The following is a 19,183-nucleotide window of genomic DNA, read 5'->3' on the forward strand; positions in this document are numbered from 1 at the left end:
ACTGAGGCTGCCTAAATCCACAGAAGAACTGTGGTTAGTTCTCCAAGATGTTTGGGCCAACCTACCTGCCGAGTTCCTTCAAAAACTGTGTGCAAGTGTACCTAGAAGAATTGATGCTGTTTTGAAGGCAAAGGGTGGTCACACCAAATATTGATTTGATGTAGATTTTTCTTCTGTTCACTTACTTTGCATTTTGTTAATTGATAAACATAAACTATTAACATGTCTATTTTTGAAAGCATTCTTACTTTACAGCATTTTTTCACACCTGCCTAAAACTTTTGCACAGTACTGTATATATATGTAATATTTATAGAATATCTGTGATATTAATCTTTCACGCGTTTACATATATATTTTCACACCTCATACTAATTCAATGATCACCCTGTGCTGTTTCCTAGGTTTCCTAGTTTTCAGCCAATCAAAATCGCTACATCCCCATCGGTTGCGGTGGGAAAGAGCCAATAAAAGAGCCAATAAAAATGGCCGATACAATCAGCTGTGGTAGTTCAGGGCCAGTTAAGGACTCGCAGTAAACTAAATACAGGTGAACATGCAGCTATAGCTGCCTGCGGCTGCATAGGGAAGAGGAAGGTGGATGCAAAGCCAGTGTTCTTGTTAGAGTCGGTGAACAAGGATTCAGGGGCTCGTTTGTGCCGGATCGCACTGGATCCCAGATCCGGTACCTTTGGAATGTTCAGGATCATGAAAACACAATAAGCAGAATGCAGATTCCCTATGCAGCACACAAAGTGAATGCAATATACTGACTGACCCTCAGAATGCCATGTAATGATGGGGGGGGGGGGGGGGGGGGGGGGGGGGGAACACCCACCAATGAGATATGCTTTAATCTCTTTGCAAAATGTTGTTCAAAAGCAATATAAATACCACAGATCACCCATTAGATTAATGACTTAGCCATATGGTAAGATATATTTTGATAGGGGTGAGATACATATTGTTGTAACTTATATGAACAGGAATAAGGGAGCGGCCAAAGGATTTCATCAATGAGACGTTGGCCTTACTTTACTGTAAGAAGGCAGTTGTGTTAAATACACTCAAATACAAAATTTAAGACTGTTTTAAAGTGATGACTGTTGTATAATATAACATTCATTTTCAAAAACAATAACATATTTTATTCCCAAAACAAAACCAAAAAAAAAAAAAAAAAGAGGCTCACGGTATATGAACAGTTATTTCAAAGTATATATAAAAAAAACTGCAGCTTGGCAGTCTATTGATTTGCAATGCTGCTCCCCAATTAAGGCCAGATTGGTGCCTCGTGGATTTTATTTTTATGGTGTTTATTTTTTTCTAGGCTCTCTGCTTGCCCGCCGGTCACTAATAAAGCTCAATCTGGGCAGAAATGTTTGAGCAGCGAATAGAAGAAATTACCTCCCGTCTTCCAGCAGAACAATAATATTGACTTCAAAGTGTGTGCCAGAATACCCTTTCACTACCTTACTGCTAAACAGCTCCTCTGCCTGTCTCTCTGCATCAATTGTGTGAAAAAATAATGATAACACGAAACTCAGGCCACAGGGTTTTGATCAGGGCATGCGGTGGCCCAGTCCGATATTAGTAACAGATCCTAATAAAGTGGCCAGACATTGTATATGTGTGATTCATATTGCAAGCAGACCTCCTAGACTGTTTCCCTTAAAAGATTAGTTATAGCTTTAACTATAAAAATAGATCTGGCGTGCTAAACTCTTTCTAATAAAAAATCCCTCCCAGCCTGGTAAGATTGCTCCCATGTGGGCCTGTGTGGGAAATCAGCTTGTAATCCTAGTAATGGGATGTGCAGATGGATGATCGTTTTCATACAGTTTTAGCACGTGTCAATATTTTTCATATTATTATCATGTTTCTCCATGTTAGTCTTTACATGTCTGTGAGCTTAGGACTGAACACACATTCTAGTCATGTGGCAAAATGGCTTCTCACCTGGTCCTTCCTACTCACCCTCCCTGTACTGGTAAGCCAGCAGAGTTGAAAGGTCACACTGCCGCGTGGCTTGCAACGAGGAAGACTGACTGGCAGTTCTCCAGCCCAGCTCAAAGTCAGGTAAAGACAGATATAGAGAAAAATATGGAATATTTTATAGATTGCTTGGGATCTTTCAGCCAATCAGAGAATGCAGAACCACTCAAGTGATTGCAAACATCATACAAAGGCACAGGGATTTCTACAAATAGATACAATGACATGCCAACCTGCCTGCACTTCGAGTACGTGCAAGAAATAGCAGGGGAGGAAAAAACTACAAACTGTTTGCCAGCCAGTTTTAAAAAAAAAACAAAAGCAAGATGTCCCTTGTTAAGCTCATTAGACGGCCGGACTGCCTGCTATCTTACTAGAGGCACTGATTCAAGGGCTCTCTGGAGCTGTGTAATTATGACTCACTCATGAGAGGATGAAGCTGTAACATCAAGAGGCGAGCTGCTAACACTCCATTGGCTCTGTAGAACAAGTCTGCCTGGCTAGGTCCTTCGCTACACTGAGACGCTTGGATGGGAAACGCTGGCTTGGCCCCACAGCTCCTCTAGATATTAATAGGAGTGGGCATGACGCTAGCCAGATACAGCCCTGCTGTCAACACAGTTAGAAACAGTCAATCACAGCCCGTTCTCATGAAGGCATGTGTTTTCATGCAATGAAGGAACCCCTTACACCGACTTCGCAGAAGAGTGAAAAGAGTTTATTTACCAGCCTGAACTGGCCAGACAACGCAGGACCAGCATGCATTTCTTTTAAGGAATGTTTTGATAAGCCAGTTTGGGTTATTTAACAAGCACCTGCTAACCAGTCGTGACCTCATCCTAAATTCATCTTTATTAATTACTCCAGGGACGGAACTGGAAACCACTAACCTGCAAGAATCAGTTCAGAAGACAGCACCTTGAAAAGGACATCATTGCACTCGAGAAGATAGAGATGAGGGGCAGGTCCCAGGGCTTCGTGACATGAGCTATGAAGACAGGTTCAAAGAATTAAATCTCTCCAGCCAAGAAAAAAGAACTAAAAGGGGGCTTGTTTCAATTCTTGGCAATTCTTTCAAATCATAAATGGTCTAGATCAGTGGTTCTCAACCCTGGTCCGGGGGACCCCCTGTGTCTGCTGGTTTTCATTCCAACTGAGCTCTCAATTACTTAACTAGACCCTTAATTGGACTGATAACCCAAGACATGACTTCAAATTTAGCACAGAGAGAAGAACAAGAGGGCATAAGTAGAAGCTGAGTAAAAGTTAGTTTAGAACAGAAGGTAGGAAGCACTTTTTTTGCAGTTATAAATGCATGCAATAGCCTACCAGGTGAAGTAGTAGGATCTAAAAACACTGGGAACATTTAAAAAAAAAGACTAGACTCTATGCTTTTAAATTAGATCTCCCCCCACCAGTAGGGGAGAAGAGTGTGCTAACAAGGGACGAGCCTTGGGGGCCTGAATGGCCTTTTCTCCAAACTTTTCATCTGCTCTGACGTTGTCGTTTGTCGCTGCGACAGACGGAATCGTCTCATTGCTCCCTGGAGGAAAATAAAGGGAAGGGAAAGAGAGAGGAATGCCTGTCTGCTCCCAACAGCTGTTCCCAATCTGTTTCATTGTGCCGCCGGCTCTGTTGGGTTCTCTTCAGTGGAGGTCAAGGACGTGTAGCCTGTGTCTGAACTCCTTGAGAGGGGATCGCACACAGCCTTGGTTTAATGATGTAAGCCGTGGCAGATATAAATACAGTCCCGGGCTCCATACCTGTTATTGTGTTTTCCCTTTTTAGGGTCCTCGCTCCGTGTCCGTCCATCTGCCTGCCTGTCTGCCTGTCTGTCACACACTGGAGAACACCATCACTGCCTTGATTTTACACCAAGCTTCTATCACATACTCCTCACCTCCACTATAGATGTATCGGATTGCGTTTGACTATAATATGATCACATTTTACAGAAATATTTTTAACTTTTCTGGTACTGTGCGGTTATTAGGCAATTATGAGGAACCTCTGTATGTGCATGTATTGATTATTATTATTATTATGATTATTATTATTATTATTATTATTATTATTATTATTATTAGTCATGTAAGATAAATCAACAGAGCACCCTTTATCTTAGGGGTGAGGGAGGGAGCAGTTCAGTCTCCATGCCTCAAGCCTGCCCTGGACTGGAGGGAGCACCCTTTCTCTTAGAAGGTGAGGGAGGGAGCAGTTCAGTCTCCATTTTCTTGTCAAAAATAGTCTGCGTCTTAAATTCAAATACAGTATAGTGATGCATGTATTAAAATTGCCAACAAAAGACGTAACTACCTGAGTACACAAGCAGCAACGTGACTGACTGCCCGACCTGGAATCATCAGTGACCTATAGACAGCGTCATTAGCTTCTTCAAAGAGGAATTCCAAGAGCAGCTTTTACAATTTCAGCGTTTCTAATAAACAGTACCAGCTTGGACAGATTGGAAATGCTGATCAGACCCCCGTATTTTTTCGACATGCCAAGCAATACCACAGTTCACAAATTGGGAGAAAAACAGGCGTGAGTAATCACGACTGGAAATGTGAAGCAGCTCATAACTGTAACACTCTGTGTGATAGCAGACGGCCGCAAACTGCCTCCATATGCGGAATTGAGGTTGTATCTTTGTAAATGCAGATTTATTTGATGTTTTGTTTTTTTCCTCAGATTGAGGGTGGAAAATCTGGGCTGTGTCTTAAATCTGAAGGAACGTGGCATATTAAAGGCCTCCTCATGCGATTTGCACATGAAAGCGCATCCTAGCCGTGCTACAGAACACACCTGGGGTATAAGCCTCCTGACACTGAGGGCTGTACAGTACACCATTCCTCAATGATTACCAGCCTCTAATTCCCTAAGGGAAGCAGTACTGCATGGGGATGTCTGCAGCTAAAATATCCATTTTCCATTGGTAAGTTGGGCAGGCTTGGGTGGGGAAGCACCTACCAACCGAACACCTCCCATCAGCCCAATATGAGATCAGATTCTGGCCAGACTCAAACTGACAGGGAGATTCAGATTGTGATCGATCAAGTCATGTGCGGCACTGCCCGTGTGTTATAAAGTGTGTCCCAATTGCGTTATTTTTTAAGTTAGTCCTAATTGTGTTTTTGTTAACATTTTTATAACTGACCGGGATGATTCAGGGAAACCGGGAAAGGGGGCGACTCTGATTACCAGCAATGACAACAGAATAGTAGTTACAGGTATAGTTACACATAATTACAATGTCGGTATGCATACTTACAATGTACTTAATGTGTGACATCTATGTGCATGATATAAACCTAACCCGAACCCTTTTCTGATACAATTGTGTACTTACCTATTTCGTGGAAAAAAATTTGCACATTAAGTACATTGGAAGTATGCATAACAACATTGAAATGATGTGTGCGCACACATGTATTCACTATGTAAATACACAGCAATTCGAGACACTTGGAAAGTGCTGCCTATTTTAGAAACACATGTATTTCATCCAGAGGCAGTGTTTAAATGTATGTCCAGCTAGAATCTAGCAGCTAACAGAGTGCTTCATGGATTCAATGGTCACTGTCAGTACTGAAATGTTAACTAGAGGTTTGTTCCTCATTCATATTTTATTCGGAGTGCTTTTAGTGTTTCTGAAGAGGATTTCTGTGTACAGGACCAAGCAGCAATGCAACAAATAAACACACCTGGATGAATCTCTCTATATGGGGGTTCAAGGGCAGCTGCAATGGAATCAGACCACCTTATGTAGAAACACACACACGCACAGTATTTAGCTATATATCTGCATTAGGCGCTGTATGTTAAGGCTCTAAAGGTTTATATTGAAATTCAAACCGCTAGTGTTTTATTAGGGCAGCAGTGTGGAGTAGTGGTTAGGGCTCTGGACTCTTGACCGGAGGGTCGTGGGTTTAATCCCAGGTGAGGGACACTGCTGCTGTACCCTTGAGCAAGGTACTTTACCTAGATTGCTCCAGTAAAAACCCAACTGTATAAATGGGTAATTGTATGTAAAAATAATGTGATATCTTCTAACAATTGTAAGTTGCCCTGGATAAGGACGTCTGCTAAGAAATAAATAATAATAATACACGTTTAAACGAAATTGTGGTTTCTGATTGTCTTGCATTTCTTATTTACCAAACGTTTACTTATTTATAGTATCCTGAAACATCGCACACCGCTTTAACTGAATGCTGAACTTGAAAAAAAAAAGTTTGACAATAAATACTAAATCAATGTAAGAATTACCCTAAAGGTGCTGAGTGTACCATAAACAGGACCTCTCGTAAAGGCTTGCATTAGTAAAAGCACAGCAAAGTGTAATAAAGCACAGTGAAAGCATGCTGAAGCATGGGTAAGCACTGTAAGGAATAGCAAGGTATGGGAAAGTAAACTTTTAGAAGGGACATCATAGGCAATATCACATATCATGCAGAGTGTGGAGTTCTCTGTTAAGGAAGAGCTGTTGTAAAATGTTTCTCATTCCTGTGGATGCAGCGTCGATGTTCAATGTATTTTAAAAACACCAGCAATCATGCTCTGACCTCATACCAGCCTTAATAACAGTGTTCGGCCCCACAGAATGCTAAGTGAGAATGTCACTATCTCCTCCACTGGCTGGATTTAGAGATCTCTTCAACATGAATCACTGTCTAGTGCTCTGAAAAGGTCGCCCAGCCACAAGCTAGGTATTGATTCAAGACTTTCTCTGACATTATTAAAGGAAAGGTTTGAAACCTATTCTGCATGTCATGGGTCCTATACAGCACCAATGGGTCAATATTATGGACCTGAGACATGGAGACTGAACTGCTCCCTTCCTCAACCCCCTAAGAGAAAGGGTGCTCCCTCCAGTCTATAGCGCTGTCAATCAGAACCACAAAATTCATGATAAGATAAACAAGTGGCTGGATACAAAAGGCCATTGCTGCCCTCTGGTGGAAAATTATGGAAATGACATTAAGTTAAAACAGACTCCAGACCCTGGGCATTATTAACCCGAGCAACTAGAGTATTTTACACAGATGAACTTTGAGAGCTTGCATCTGCTCGCTTTGGCTTTTATACATGCAACATTTTAAAATGATCATCATTTTTTATTTTTAAATGAAATGTTTTGATCGCTTCCACACACATTTGGAAAGATAGAGAGAGAGAGAGAGAGAGAGAGAGAGAGAGAGAGAGAGAGAGAGAGAGAGCGAGCAGGCACTCGTGTTTTTTTGTTTGTTTTTGTTTTTTTATATAGATTTATTTATGTATGTATGTATTTATTTGGCGTTGTGTGTACCTGTCCCCTTGGCGTTGCCGACCATTTAATTTATGTTGCTTATTTTCAGTGTTGTATCGATTATGTCGTTATTTATAGCTCCTCTGCCGATGCTAACGCATCATTATCCCGTCAAAATGAAACGTTTAAAGCCTTCACCCGTCCGCAGTGAAAAACACCTATTTGACTGAAGAACACGATAAAGGGCGTTGTACCGATGCAAGGTGAAGAATACCAATGAAGGCATTGAGCGTGTGGGGGCCGGGAGCACAGATAATCACTGCCCTGATGCTATGGACTGTGAGGAGCCGATTGGAGCTGTCAAATAATCTGACGTTGCATTTCAGCTGCTGCATGTAAAAAAAATGTATACTGAAAGATAATAAAGCTTATATTGTGTTGATATTCATAAAAAAAAACAACAACATAATTCTTATACACACCGCACGGTATTTGCAAAATGCACAACAGCTGTCGCCGTACCATCTGCCACCGCCAGGGGGAGTATTTTGGTTTTGTTTTTCACAGCTGCAGATTTAATGAAATGGAGCGACGGCATGTTTATTCTGCAGTTAGGGAATGCTTCCCTCGGACAGAATAACGCAAGACCTCCCTCTGGGTTTCCCCATGAAGAAACGGGTGCATTAAATAAGCATTTCTATTACTGTTTAGTAAAGCAATGTTTAGGCCTGCTAACGGTACAATGATTTAAGTTTGCAAAATAATAATAATAATAATAATAATAATAATAATAATAATAATAATAATAATAATAATAATAATAATAATAAACTTTAGCATTTGCTTTAAATTTGCATACAAACCTTATGACTATAGCAATTTATTGCACCGTTGTACCCAAATCTGACACCGTACTGAACCCTCTTTATTTAAATAAGAATGATATAACATTACTTAAAAAAACAAAACAAAAACGTGGACATAAATATTTTTAAAAACATTAGATATTATTAATTACTTAGATATTAATATGGACTATATATATATATATATATATATATATATATATATATATATATATATATATATATATATATATATATATATATATTACACACACATACACACACACACACACACACACACACACACACACACACAGTAAAATATAAAAAGTAACATTAACTTTTTTATTTATAATGTACTTTAAAAAGACAAGCAACACCAAATCGCCTCAATAACAATAATGGGAACTTGTAACTTCTAATCCGCGGAGTTGAGTGAAGTGTAATGGACCACAGAGGGATTTTTTTTTTTTTTTTAATGGCTCTAACAACCTTTGGGGTCACTGTCCAGCATTAATGTGAACTTCCTCTTGGACGCGAGGGCACAGCCTGTGTGATGTATGAGTCGGTATAACAAATAGCCGTTGGGATCAATACTCAGTTAAGACAGGTGGACAGACACATCAATTACCGAATACAAAATACTAGAGGGAGATGGAAAGTGAAAACGATGACAGGAGTCAAACGAGTCAGCACCATTTGCCAGATATGTGACGGCTTTATCAATTCAGTTCGAAGCTGAAGCGGGTTATAGGTTCAAATTAAATGTATGTTTTGCTCCATAACCTCCAACTGCTGCAAGTCGCGTTCGACCCGCAGAATTGCCTTGTGGTTTTAAAGACGGAAGACAGACCCCCTAGTTTAAGTCCGTCGCGCTGTCTTTCAAATGTACGATTGAAAATGAGAAAGAGTCCAAGTGGAAATGTTAGCAGTTGTTTTTACAGTGAAGATATTGAGAAAGCCTTTCAGCCTAAAAGCTTGTCATGGCATTTCGACATTTTTATTTTTTATTTTTTAATATTTCGACATTTCAAATACCCGCATCTTCCCAGCACACAATATCGCAAGATCTTCAACAGACAAAATGGAGGCCGGGGTGACAACACTGCTATTACAAATAAGAGGTAAGGAAGTAGTTTTTTTTCAATAATAATAATAATAATAATAATAATAATAATAATAATAATAATAATAATAATATTAATAATACCACCTCATAAATTGACTAGGCACAAAAAAAAACTAGAAACTATTTTTTTTCAATGAATTGACTATGTGTAACACCGCTTACATAGATATCTAAAATCCTTATCATATTTTTAAAGTTTATCTATTCAGAGATACCAGGGTGTTTAGTAAGTAAGGGATCTGATTGAGGGAACATGGGTAATACAATCCCCAGTCCTAGGCTTGCTGTAAATCAATTGCTGTTTCAATAACTTGTGCCGGTACTGTTAGTGTAGATGAAAAATATTTGTTTAGTTTTAACCTTGGAAGACGTATATGCATCAAATAAAGAAAGTCAGTCAGACAGATAGATGGGCAGATCAATAGACATATTAAACAGACACAGGAGAAGACAGGCCATTTTTAATCCTGGATCTCAGGGCTGTCGATTTTATATAGCTGGGAGAATGGCAAAACAGCAGTGGAGTTTGGATATTAAATAAACTGCATGGTTTTACAATATAATACGAATGTATTTTTCTATAGCTCCCTTCACGCTATGGCATCCCAGAGTGCTGAGTTAAAAACAAGGAGAGCTCATGTGTACAATACACTCCAGCGACAGCCAATTATATAAAAAGCACATTCAAACAAAGTATGTTTTCAATTTAGACTTAACAGAAACCAGCGTCTCAACCTGCCTCATGTCAACCGGAAGAGAGTTCCACTAACGAGGAGCACAACAGCAAAACTGGAACAACTCGAAGTTCTGCATTTTCTGATCTCAAGGAACGAACAGGAGTATACAGAGTTGGTAGTTCTTAGAGAGAGGATGCCCCTTATCCAGGAAGGATCTTCTAAATGACTACGTAAAGCCACAGAGAGCTCACTCAAGTGTGTCCCTGGCTTTTACGCATCGAGAACGTGTTGTTGCACCGCTCTAAAAAGTTTCCTGATATATTTTTCGAAAAGTCAGAACGTTTGTCTAATAATGAGACAGACAGGCAGATATACAGATACACAGACAGACAGACACACACACAGCTCCACAGAGAGACAGACAGACACACACAGATACACAGACAGACAGACACACACACAGATACACAGACAGACACACAGACAGACAGACACACACACAGACAGACACACACAGGCAGATACACAGATACACAGACAGACAGACAGACAGATAGACAGGCACGCACACACACAGATACATAGAGACACAGACAGACACACACACAGACAGATACACAGACAGACTGACACACACACAGACAGACACACACAGGCAGATACACAGACAGAAAGACAGACAGATACACAGACAGACAGACACACAGATACACAGACAGACAGACAGACACAGATACACAGACAGACAGACAGATAGACAGGCACGCACACACACAGATACATAGACACAGACAGACACACACACAGACAGATACACAGACAGACAGACACACACAGATACACAGACAGACAAACAGACACAGACAGACAGACACACACACACAGATAGACAGACACACACACACACACAGCTACACAGACAGACAGACAGACAGACACACACACAGATAGACAGACAGACAGACACACACAGCTACACAGACAGACAGACAGACAGACAGGTAAGCTAAAATAAAACTAGCACTATAAGACGTTCCATAAAGAAATATACATCCAAGTAAATATCGCCTCGCTGCGGATCCTCACAGCATTTTCTGCCGCTCCTTCATTGCAGTGGACTGCAGCTTCACAGCTCTCCTTCTCATCAAAAAGCAACTTGTTCCCTCTGTCTGTTTAAAAACCTATTAATCCCCAGCCGCCCAATAAAAGCCCTGCCCGTCAACCGACAGCCAGTAGTAAAGAGGCAGCGGCGACCCCAGCCAATCACGGCCCGGCATTCTAATGAGACACATCTTTATCAGTCAGGTGTCAACTCCTGAAGTTCCTTTTTATTTATTACCTACTTGTAAAGTGCTGGAGAGACATTTGTCTTATGGAGCCACTGTATCTTTTTTATTAACCGTCGTCTGTGTTTACCTTGGATTTACCTGTTTGGAGAGCGCGATGGGACAGAGAAGGTGAAAAAAAAAGAAGAAAATATATATATATATATTGCCTTCATACTGACTGGATCTCTTAAAAACAACCAAACAACCGAAATAGTATTTATTTAAAGCACACGTTTTGTTTTTTTAAAAAGAAAATTCCATTCTAATTTGGAAGTTTTGAAATTGTTGCAATATATATTTTTTTTCTTTTTGTGTTTTATTTAAAGGCTTTAAAAAAAAAAAACAACATTTGTATCCAACCCGGTTTGCGCCTTTACCAATGTAAACGAGCTTTGAATGAACTGAAAACATATTTATAATATTTATTCTTGGTTTTGGATTTCAAAGTTTTAAAAAGGGGGCATCTATCAAGTTTTGACTTCTTTAAAAACAACAACTTTAAATCCAGTTTAAAAAAAGGGCTTTCATTTCACGCAAAAAATCTTTTGTATACTATATATCTGTATACATATTTTAAATTACACTGGAGTTTAACGTTACCAAATGGATCACAATATTCCGGGACCCTTTCTGTTCAACAACACCCTAAGCCAGCTGAGCACAGACAGCAAGGCCCCCGTGTGCCAGTACTCTGTGCAGAACTCCTTTTACAAGCTGCACCCTTCCTCCTCTCTCCACTGCCAGCTCCAGCCTGGCACCCCCCATGGCATCAGCGATATCCTGAGCAGGCCGGTGATGGGGGGCCCCAGCGGGACCCTCCTCTCCGGCTACTCCCACATGGGGGGCTTTGGGACCGCCCCCACCCCGGGGGTCTACTACAACCGGGACTACGCGCCATCCATGGGGGGCTACTCCAAACCCGGAGGCGAGTTCCCAGCCAAGGGGAGGACTGGCGGCTGCTGGAGCGAGGCTGGCTACGACTGGAGGGCAGGCAGGGAGCAGTGTGGCAACAGTAAGTGAAGTCTTTGAAGATGATTGATAAATGGATTCCCAGGTTAGCACTGCCTAATGTTAGAGCAGGTAAAAGGGGTCTTAGATTAGCACTGATCGGGGTCTGTGAAAGGAGCCGATAAAAAAGCTTAGAGATTATCATTACAGTAAACATTGCACAGGTAGAACACTGTGGTATATAAACAGTATTACACTAGTTTACCTGTACACTACCTGTACACTAAGTATGCAAAATTGCAAAAGCATGTATTGTGTTTTTTGCAGTACCTCCTGATGTGCTTTATAATGATTTCACTGTGTGTCACACATTATCATATTTTTATGATCTATATATATATATATATATATATATGGTACTGTACAAGGGTTGGAATTTAATAACTCAGTTTTTGTTTTTCAGCTAATTTATTGGGCTTATAAAGTGGATTGGATTCAGTGCCGTGATGAATGTACAGTACAAGATGGTTGAGATGTCTTTGTGGGGAAAACTGACTGTGTCCGTGTTTGGCAAAATGATTAAATAATAATTTATGTGGGAAAGAAAATGATACTGATACCAAATATGTTAATATTTCAACAACTCTCAAATACAATTCTAGATTTGTCTTTATATTTTTGATGATTCATTCATGTTTAATACTAATGCTGATTAATTGATGGAGGAGTCTATTCAGTTAATCTAAAAAAAATAAAAAAAACAACAGCAGTTCTTTACTGTATAAATACATCTCATAAATACATGCATTTTTTACATTGCAATTAATAGAATTGTTCATGACATTCTTAGAATTCTATATGAGGTAGAAGAAGCTGCCTTGGCAAGACTTTGGAACAACATATACAGTATGCATTGTAAAGTATAACACAGACAGGGCCATTAACTTGGTATGCTTAGACATGCATTGCAGGATATTCTCTCTACTGAGAAACAAACCCCACAAATATTGCACTAGATTCAGTCCTCCAAACTTTAATGTATTTTTGCAACAGTTCAGAAATCAAACCCTCCAATAAGATTTTTAAGATGTACTTTCTTTGTTTTGTAAATGAATACAATGTGCAGAATGTATGTTGGAAAATAATCCAATAAAACGCAGAATATGAGATAGACGACCTCCACTAAGATCTATATTACACTGCAAAACCCAGTGTTTAACAATCCAGCATAAATACCACGCCAGCGATTTGAAAACATCTTAATGTATATTTCTATCAGCTCTCTGTAAGTCGCCTTGGATAAAGGTGTCTGCTAAATAAACTAATAATAATAATAATAATAATAATAATAATAATAATAATAATAATAATAATATACTTCAGATGCACACAAAAAGTGCTACCAAAATAAAGCATGGCAGTGTAAATTACATTAGTACTAAAATGTAAAATCTGGTTATTAGGATTTAGTTTGAATCCTTAAACTTTTGGTTTAAATGTAGCTGTATCGCACTGCAGCAAGACACCCCTTATAAAAGTTTCCCATGGTAAAAGCTTAGCAAAGTGTAATAAAGCACAGTGAAAGCATGGTAAAGCATAGGGAAGCATTGTAAAGCACAGAGAGGTCTGGTAAAGCATAGGCAAGCATTGTAAAGCACAGAGAGGTCTGGTAAAGCATAGGGAAGCATTGTAAAGCACAGAGAGGTCTGGTAAAGCATAGGGAAGCATTGTAAAGCACAGAGAGGTCTGGTAAAGCATAGGGAAGCATTGTAAAGCACAGAGAGGTCTGGTAAAGCATAGGGAAGCATTGTAAAGCACAGAGAGGTCTGGTAAAGCATAGGGAAGCATTGTAAAGCACAGAGAGGTCTGGTAAAGCATAGGGAAGCATTGTAAAGCACAGAGAGGGATGGTAAAGCATAGGGAAGCATTGTAAAGCACAGAGAGGTGTGGTAAAGCATAGGGAAGCATTGTAAAGCACAGAGAGGTCTGGTAAAGCATAGGGAAGCATTGTAAAGCACAGAGAGGTATGGTAAAGCATAGGGAAGCATTGTAAAGCACAGAGAGGTCTGGTAAAGCATAGGGAAGCATTGTAAAGCACAGAGAGGTATGGTAAAGCATAGGGAAGCATTGTAAAGCACAGAGAGGTATGGTAAAGCATAGGGAAGCAATGTAAAGCACAGAGAGGTCTGGTAAAGCATAGGGAAGCATTGTAAAGCACAGAGAGGTATGGTAAAGCATATGGAAGCATTGTAAAGCACAGAGAGGTCTGGTAAAGCATAGGGAAGCATTGTAAAGCACAGAGAGGGATGGTAAAGCATAGGGAAGCATTGTAAAGCACAGAGAGGTGTGGTAAAGCATAGGGAAGCATTGTAAAGCACAGAGAGGTCTGGTAAAGCATAGGGAAGCATTGTAAAGCACAGAGAGGTCTGGTAAAGCATAGGGAAGCATTGTAAAGCACAGAGAGGTATGGTAAAGCATAGGGAAGCAATGTAAAGCACAGAGAGGTCTGGTAAAGCATAGGGAAGCATTGTAAAGCACAGAGAGGTATGGTAAAGCATAGGGAAGCATTGTAAAGCACAGAGAGGTCTGGTAAAGCATAGGGAAGCATTGTAAAGCACAGAGAGGGATGGTAAAGCATAGGGAAGCATTGTAAAGCACAGAGAGGTGTGGTAAAGCATAGGGAAGCATTGTAAAGCACAGAGAGGTCTGGTAAAGCATAGGGAAGCATTGTAAAGCACAGAGAGGTATGGTAAAGCATAGGGAAGCATTGTAAAGCACAGAGAGGTCTGGTAAAGCATAGGGAAGCATTGTAAAGCACAGAGAGGTATGGTAAAGCATAGGGAAGCATTGTAAAGCACAGAGAGGTCTGGTAAAGCATAGGGAAGCATTGTAAAGCACAGAGAGGGATGGTAAAGCATAGGGAAGCATTGTAAAGCACAGAGAGGTCTGGTAAAGCATAGGGAAGCATTGTAAAGCACAGAGAGGTATGGTAAAGCATAGGGAAGCATTGTAAAGCACAGAGAGGTATAGTAAAGCATAGGGAAGCATTGTAAAGCACAGAGAGGTCTGGTAAAGCATAGGGAAGCATTGTGAAGCACAGAGAGGTATGGTAAAGCACAGAGAGGTCTGGTAAAGCATAGGGAAGCATTGTAAAGCACAGAGAGGTCTGGTAAAGCATAGGGAAGCATTGTAAAGCACAGAGAGGTCTGGTAAAGCATAGGGAAACATTGTAAAGCACAGATAGGTCTGGTAAAGCATAGGGAAGCATTGTAAAGCACAGCGAGGTATGGTAAAGCATATGGAAGCATTGTAAAGCAATATTACTGTGGTGAATCTTTAGAAGGGAGCAGATTAGGAAATCTATAAGCAATGCCACACATATTGCAATATTAAAACTTTACTGTAGGGTGTGGTTTATGCTGCACCAGAGTTGGCACCGATCTGACTATCTTTAAAAATGCTGTATCATATATCCTGTATAGAAGGAAGCAGATTAGGAAATCTATGAGCAATACCACACATATTGCGATACTAAAACATTATTGTCGGGTGTGGTTTATATTGCCCCAGAGTTGGCACCGATCTGACTATCTTTAAAAATGCTGTATCATATATCCTGTATAGAAGGAAGCAGATTAGGAAATCTATGAGCAATACCACACATATTGCGATACTAAAACATTATTGTCGGGTGTGGTTTATATTGCCCCAGAGTTGGCACCGATCTGACTATCTTTAAAAATGCTGTATCGTATATCTTGTATAGAAGGGACGGATTAGGAAATGTGTAAGAAACTAAAAGTGTGCTCTTGAATGTGATTGCAAAGCAGGCAGCGGGCAGCTCACAGCCATGCCCGGCCGGAAGAAGCACACGCGCCCCACGTTCAGCGGGCACCAGATCTTCGCGCTGGAGAAGACCTTCGAGCAGACCAAGTACCTGGCAGGGCCGGAGCGAGCCCGGCTGGCATACTCACTGGGCATGAGCGAGTCACAGGTCAAGGTGAGGGGCCCGAGCTCAGATTCCACTCCCCGCACAGTCAAAGAACAAGAAGGGCTTTGAAATACCAGCCCTTTAAATAAACAAGCGTTACAAGCATGGAGGCAAGACTCCCGTTGCATAGAGATTTGATCCATTCCTGGTTTTACTAGGAGTTTAATAAGACACCTGAGCTTGTTACCTATACACGGGCTAATCAATCTTGTCGTAAAACTTGGAAAGAGTGAAACTGCAATAGGGGTCTTATTTCCATCCCTGTTATTATTACTTATCAATGAACGTTGTAATTCTGCCAGTTATTCTTAGTGACCAATAGTCAATAGTAATGTTTTTTTTATTTTTTTATTTAGTCGTCGGCAATGAATTTTTTACCCCAATTTGGAATTGCCAATTGTATGAATTGATCTCGGTCCACCGCTGCAACCCCCCACTTCGCGAAACGGCGGCAGACACGCGCGTCCTCCGAAATATGCCCTGCCAAGCCGGCCTTTTTCGTACTGCAGGTCCACAGCGAAGCCATCAGACCTATAGTGCCGGAGGACAACACAGATCTGAATGGCTCCACAGCAGACCCGCAGGCATCCTGCCGACCACAGGAGTCGCTGATGCGCGGCGAACCGAGGGTTACCCTGACGACCTGAGCCCTCCCTACCCGGGCGGCGCTCGGCCAATTGTGCGCCACCCCCTGGGAACTCCTGGTCACGGTCGGCAAATGACATAGCCTGGATTCGAACCTGCAATCTCCAGGCTATAGGGCGCATCCTGCACTCCACACGGAGCGCCTTTACTGGATGCACCACTCGGGAGCCTCCTGTCAATAGTAATGTTAAAATGATTGGGTATTAGTAAATCATCAAATCAAATTGCATTAGTCATTTTTACCCATTCAGAAGTTTTTTTTTGTGTTTAGAGTAAATTTTAAATATTAGTTTGACTTAATATAAAAAAACAAAACGATATGTCTAATCACATGAACAGTTTAATGTCTTGATAATTACATTGTTTTGGTAACTTTATTTGATGTGTTGTTTTCTTTCGCGGAATAAAAATCTAAATAATGACAATGTGCAGTAAGCTAGTCACGGATTCTGTGAAAGCAGCCGTTTTAAAACACCTCTGTCCTGGTAGCTTTCCCTTCTGCACGGCGAGTGATGTGTCATGGGTTTGATTTCTAACAAGAGCTGCTGCATTCCACAAACAGAACATGTGTCTCTTTGGGATCTCCCTGCAGGTGTGGTTCCAGAACCGGCGCACCAAGTGGCGCAAGAAGAGCAGCTCCGAACCGAGCTCCACGCAGCGGGCTGGGCCGGACCAGGCGGTGTCGGAGAACGAGGTGGAGGACGACGAGTACAACAAGCCCCTGGACCCCGACGAGGATGACGAGAAGATCCGTCTGCTCCTGCGCAAACACCGAGGGGCCTTCTCCGTGCTGCGGCTGGGCCCCCACCACCTCTGAACCCCCTTGAGGACCACAGGGGGGGGGGCACTGCTGCAACCCCATGTTCAGGATCTGAACTCCCAAGCCTGGTAGACTCGACTCCCCCACCGCCCTGCTCAAGAGTAATTTTACTCAGCTTGCAACCTCTGTTAGATATCACACTGCTGCCACCACATGTAAGGTGTTGATTACTGCACCCTTGCACAGGGGGACAGCGATTTGAACTCACAACCCCCCGGCTCCAAAGACTACCAGGTGAGCCAAAGGAGCAGCTCCCTCAGCCAATCTGACCGGAGTTCTTTACATCAGCCTGGGTGTTTGAATCCTCTTCCGCCTCCTGCAGCAACACACACTGCACACTGCAGGCTGAGATCAAACATGACTTACTTTAAACTGGAGCTGCTGCTTATATAGAAGACCTTTGATTTCAAGACTTTACGACTTCATATAATTTGTTTTTAAGCTACCGATTTTAGCCACCGTGTACCAGCTTCTTCCAAAGTACCGAACATTGAGTCTTTTGATTAATTGTGAATTTTGCATTCACTCTGTTGACGTGTATGTAATATATATAGTGCATTTAAAACCATGAAACTGAGAATGTCAAAGAGGAAACCCATTTGACCACGACAAAGACACATCTGGGATAATACGCACCCATTCTAGCCCCTGCGTTGCTTCGACCCCCCGGCGTGCTGATTGATCACGTTGCATTGATACTGATTATCCGTCGGGATGATCCCGGCGCTTTCACAGACGCTTTCCCGGTTTCGAAATGATGAGAATATTCAAACAGCTGAAGCAATAAAACCCGGCCGACTGAGAACTCTGATTTTAAATGTAACAAACTGTAGATTGTGTATGTAATAAACTCTTCAAGCTCCTCTGACGAAATTAAACAGGCATCTTCAAGCACGTTTGTAAATGAGCTGCACTGCTGTCATTCAGATCACACTGAGAGAACCGCCTTAAGAATCTTTCAGCCGTGCTTTGAATTTAAATCACGGGAGATCCGGGCGTCGTCCCCCAGTGTGTGTGTGTGTGCGCCATTTATTTATTTGTATTTTTTTTTATATATAAATAAAAAAATGTTTTCTGCAACATCAAAAGAAAGCTGTAAGGTGGACGGCCACACAGACACCCCTGTTTTTCTTAAGCATGTGTTGAAATGTTGCAGTTCACCTAATCTCATTTTAATTGTGTAATAAATGATGGACAACTGATACCCATCAAGCCAATTTCTTTATTTCTTTTACCCATTGACGCAAGGAATGGAAAATACAACAGCAAACCTATTTGGTTGCAATGAAATGCATATCAAGGCAATAATAATAATAATAATAATAATAATAATAATATTGATAATGCATTTCTTTTCAAATGTGAACTAGGTTGTAACACGGTACGCTGTTACATTGTAAGGTCATTTCTGTGTGCTGCACCCCACGGAGCCAGACTGATACAGGTGTAATGATGCAGCACGGCTGCACCAGTGTTCATCGTTGAAGGGCTGGTATTGCTGATTGAACTGCATGCTCTTATGCAGTAGGACTGAAGTAGTAATCACATCCTACTGAT

At 41.2% G+C, this 19,183-nt stretch overlaps 1 protein-coding gene across 1 annotated transcript; it reads left to right on the top strand.

The window, feature by feature from the left end:
• The first annotated feature begins 11,614 nt into the window (after nt 1-11,614).
• On the top strand, nt 11,615-18,923 carry LOC117968930 (homeobox protein Nkx-6.3-like). The gene is made up of 3 exons (XM_034916784.2): nt 11,615-12,234; nt 15,998-16,170; nt 17,399-18,923. The coding sequence occupies exons 1-3, from the start codon at nt 11,826-11,828 to the stop codon at nt 17,621-17,623; spliced, it is 807 nt and encodes a 268-aa protein (XP_034772675.2). The 5' UTR covers nt 11,615-11,825; the 3' UTR covers nt 17,624-18,923.
• Nucleotides 18,924-19,183: the final 260 nt, after the last annotated feature.

Source organism: Acipenser ruthenus, chromosome 37, assembly GCF_902713425.1.
Source record: "Acipenser ruthenus chromosome 37, fAciRut3.2 maternal haplotype, whole genome shotgun sequence".
Lineage (NCBI taxonomy): Eukaryota > Metazoa > Chordata > Actinopteri > Acipenseriformes > Acipenseridae > Acipenser > Acipenser ruthenus.

Excerpts from the sequence above, each read along its gene's own strand:
- LOC117968930 (XM_034916784.2), top strand. The coding sequence starts at position 11,826 with ATGGATCACAATATTCCGGGACCCTTTCTGTTCAACAACACCCTAAGC. Across the intron at positions 12,235-15,997 it reads CAGGGAGCAGTGTGGCAACA|CAGGCAGCGGGCAGCTCACA; the intron begins GTAAGTGAAGTC and ends GTGATTGCAAAG. Across the intron at positions 16,171-17,398 it reads TGAGCGAGTCACAGGTCAAG|GTGTGGTTCCAGAACCGGCG; the intron begins GTGAGGGGCCCG and ends ATCTCCCTGCAG.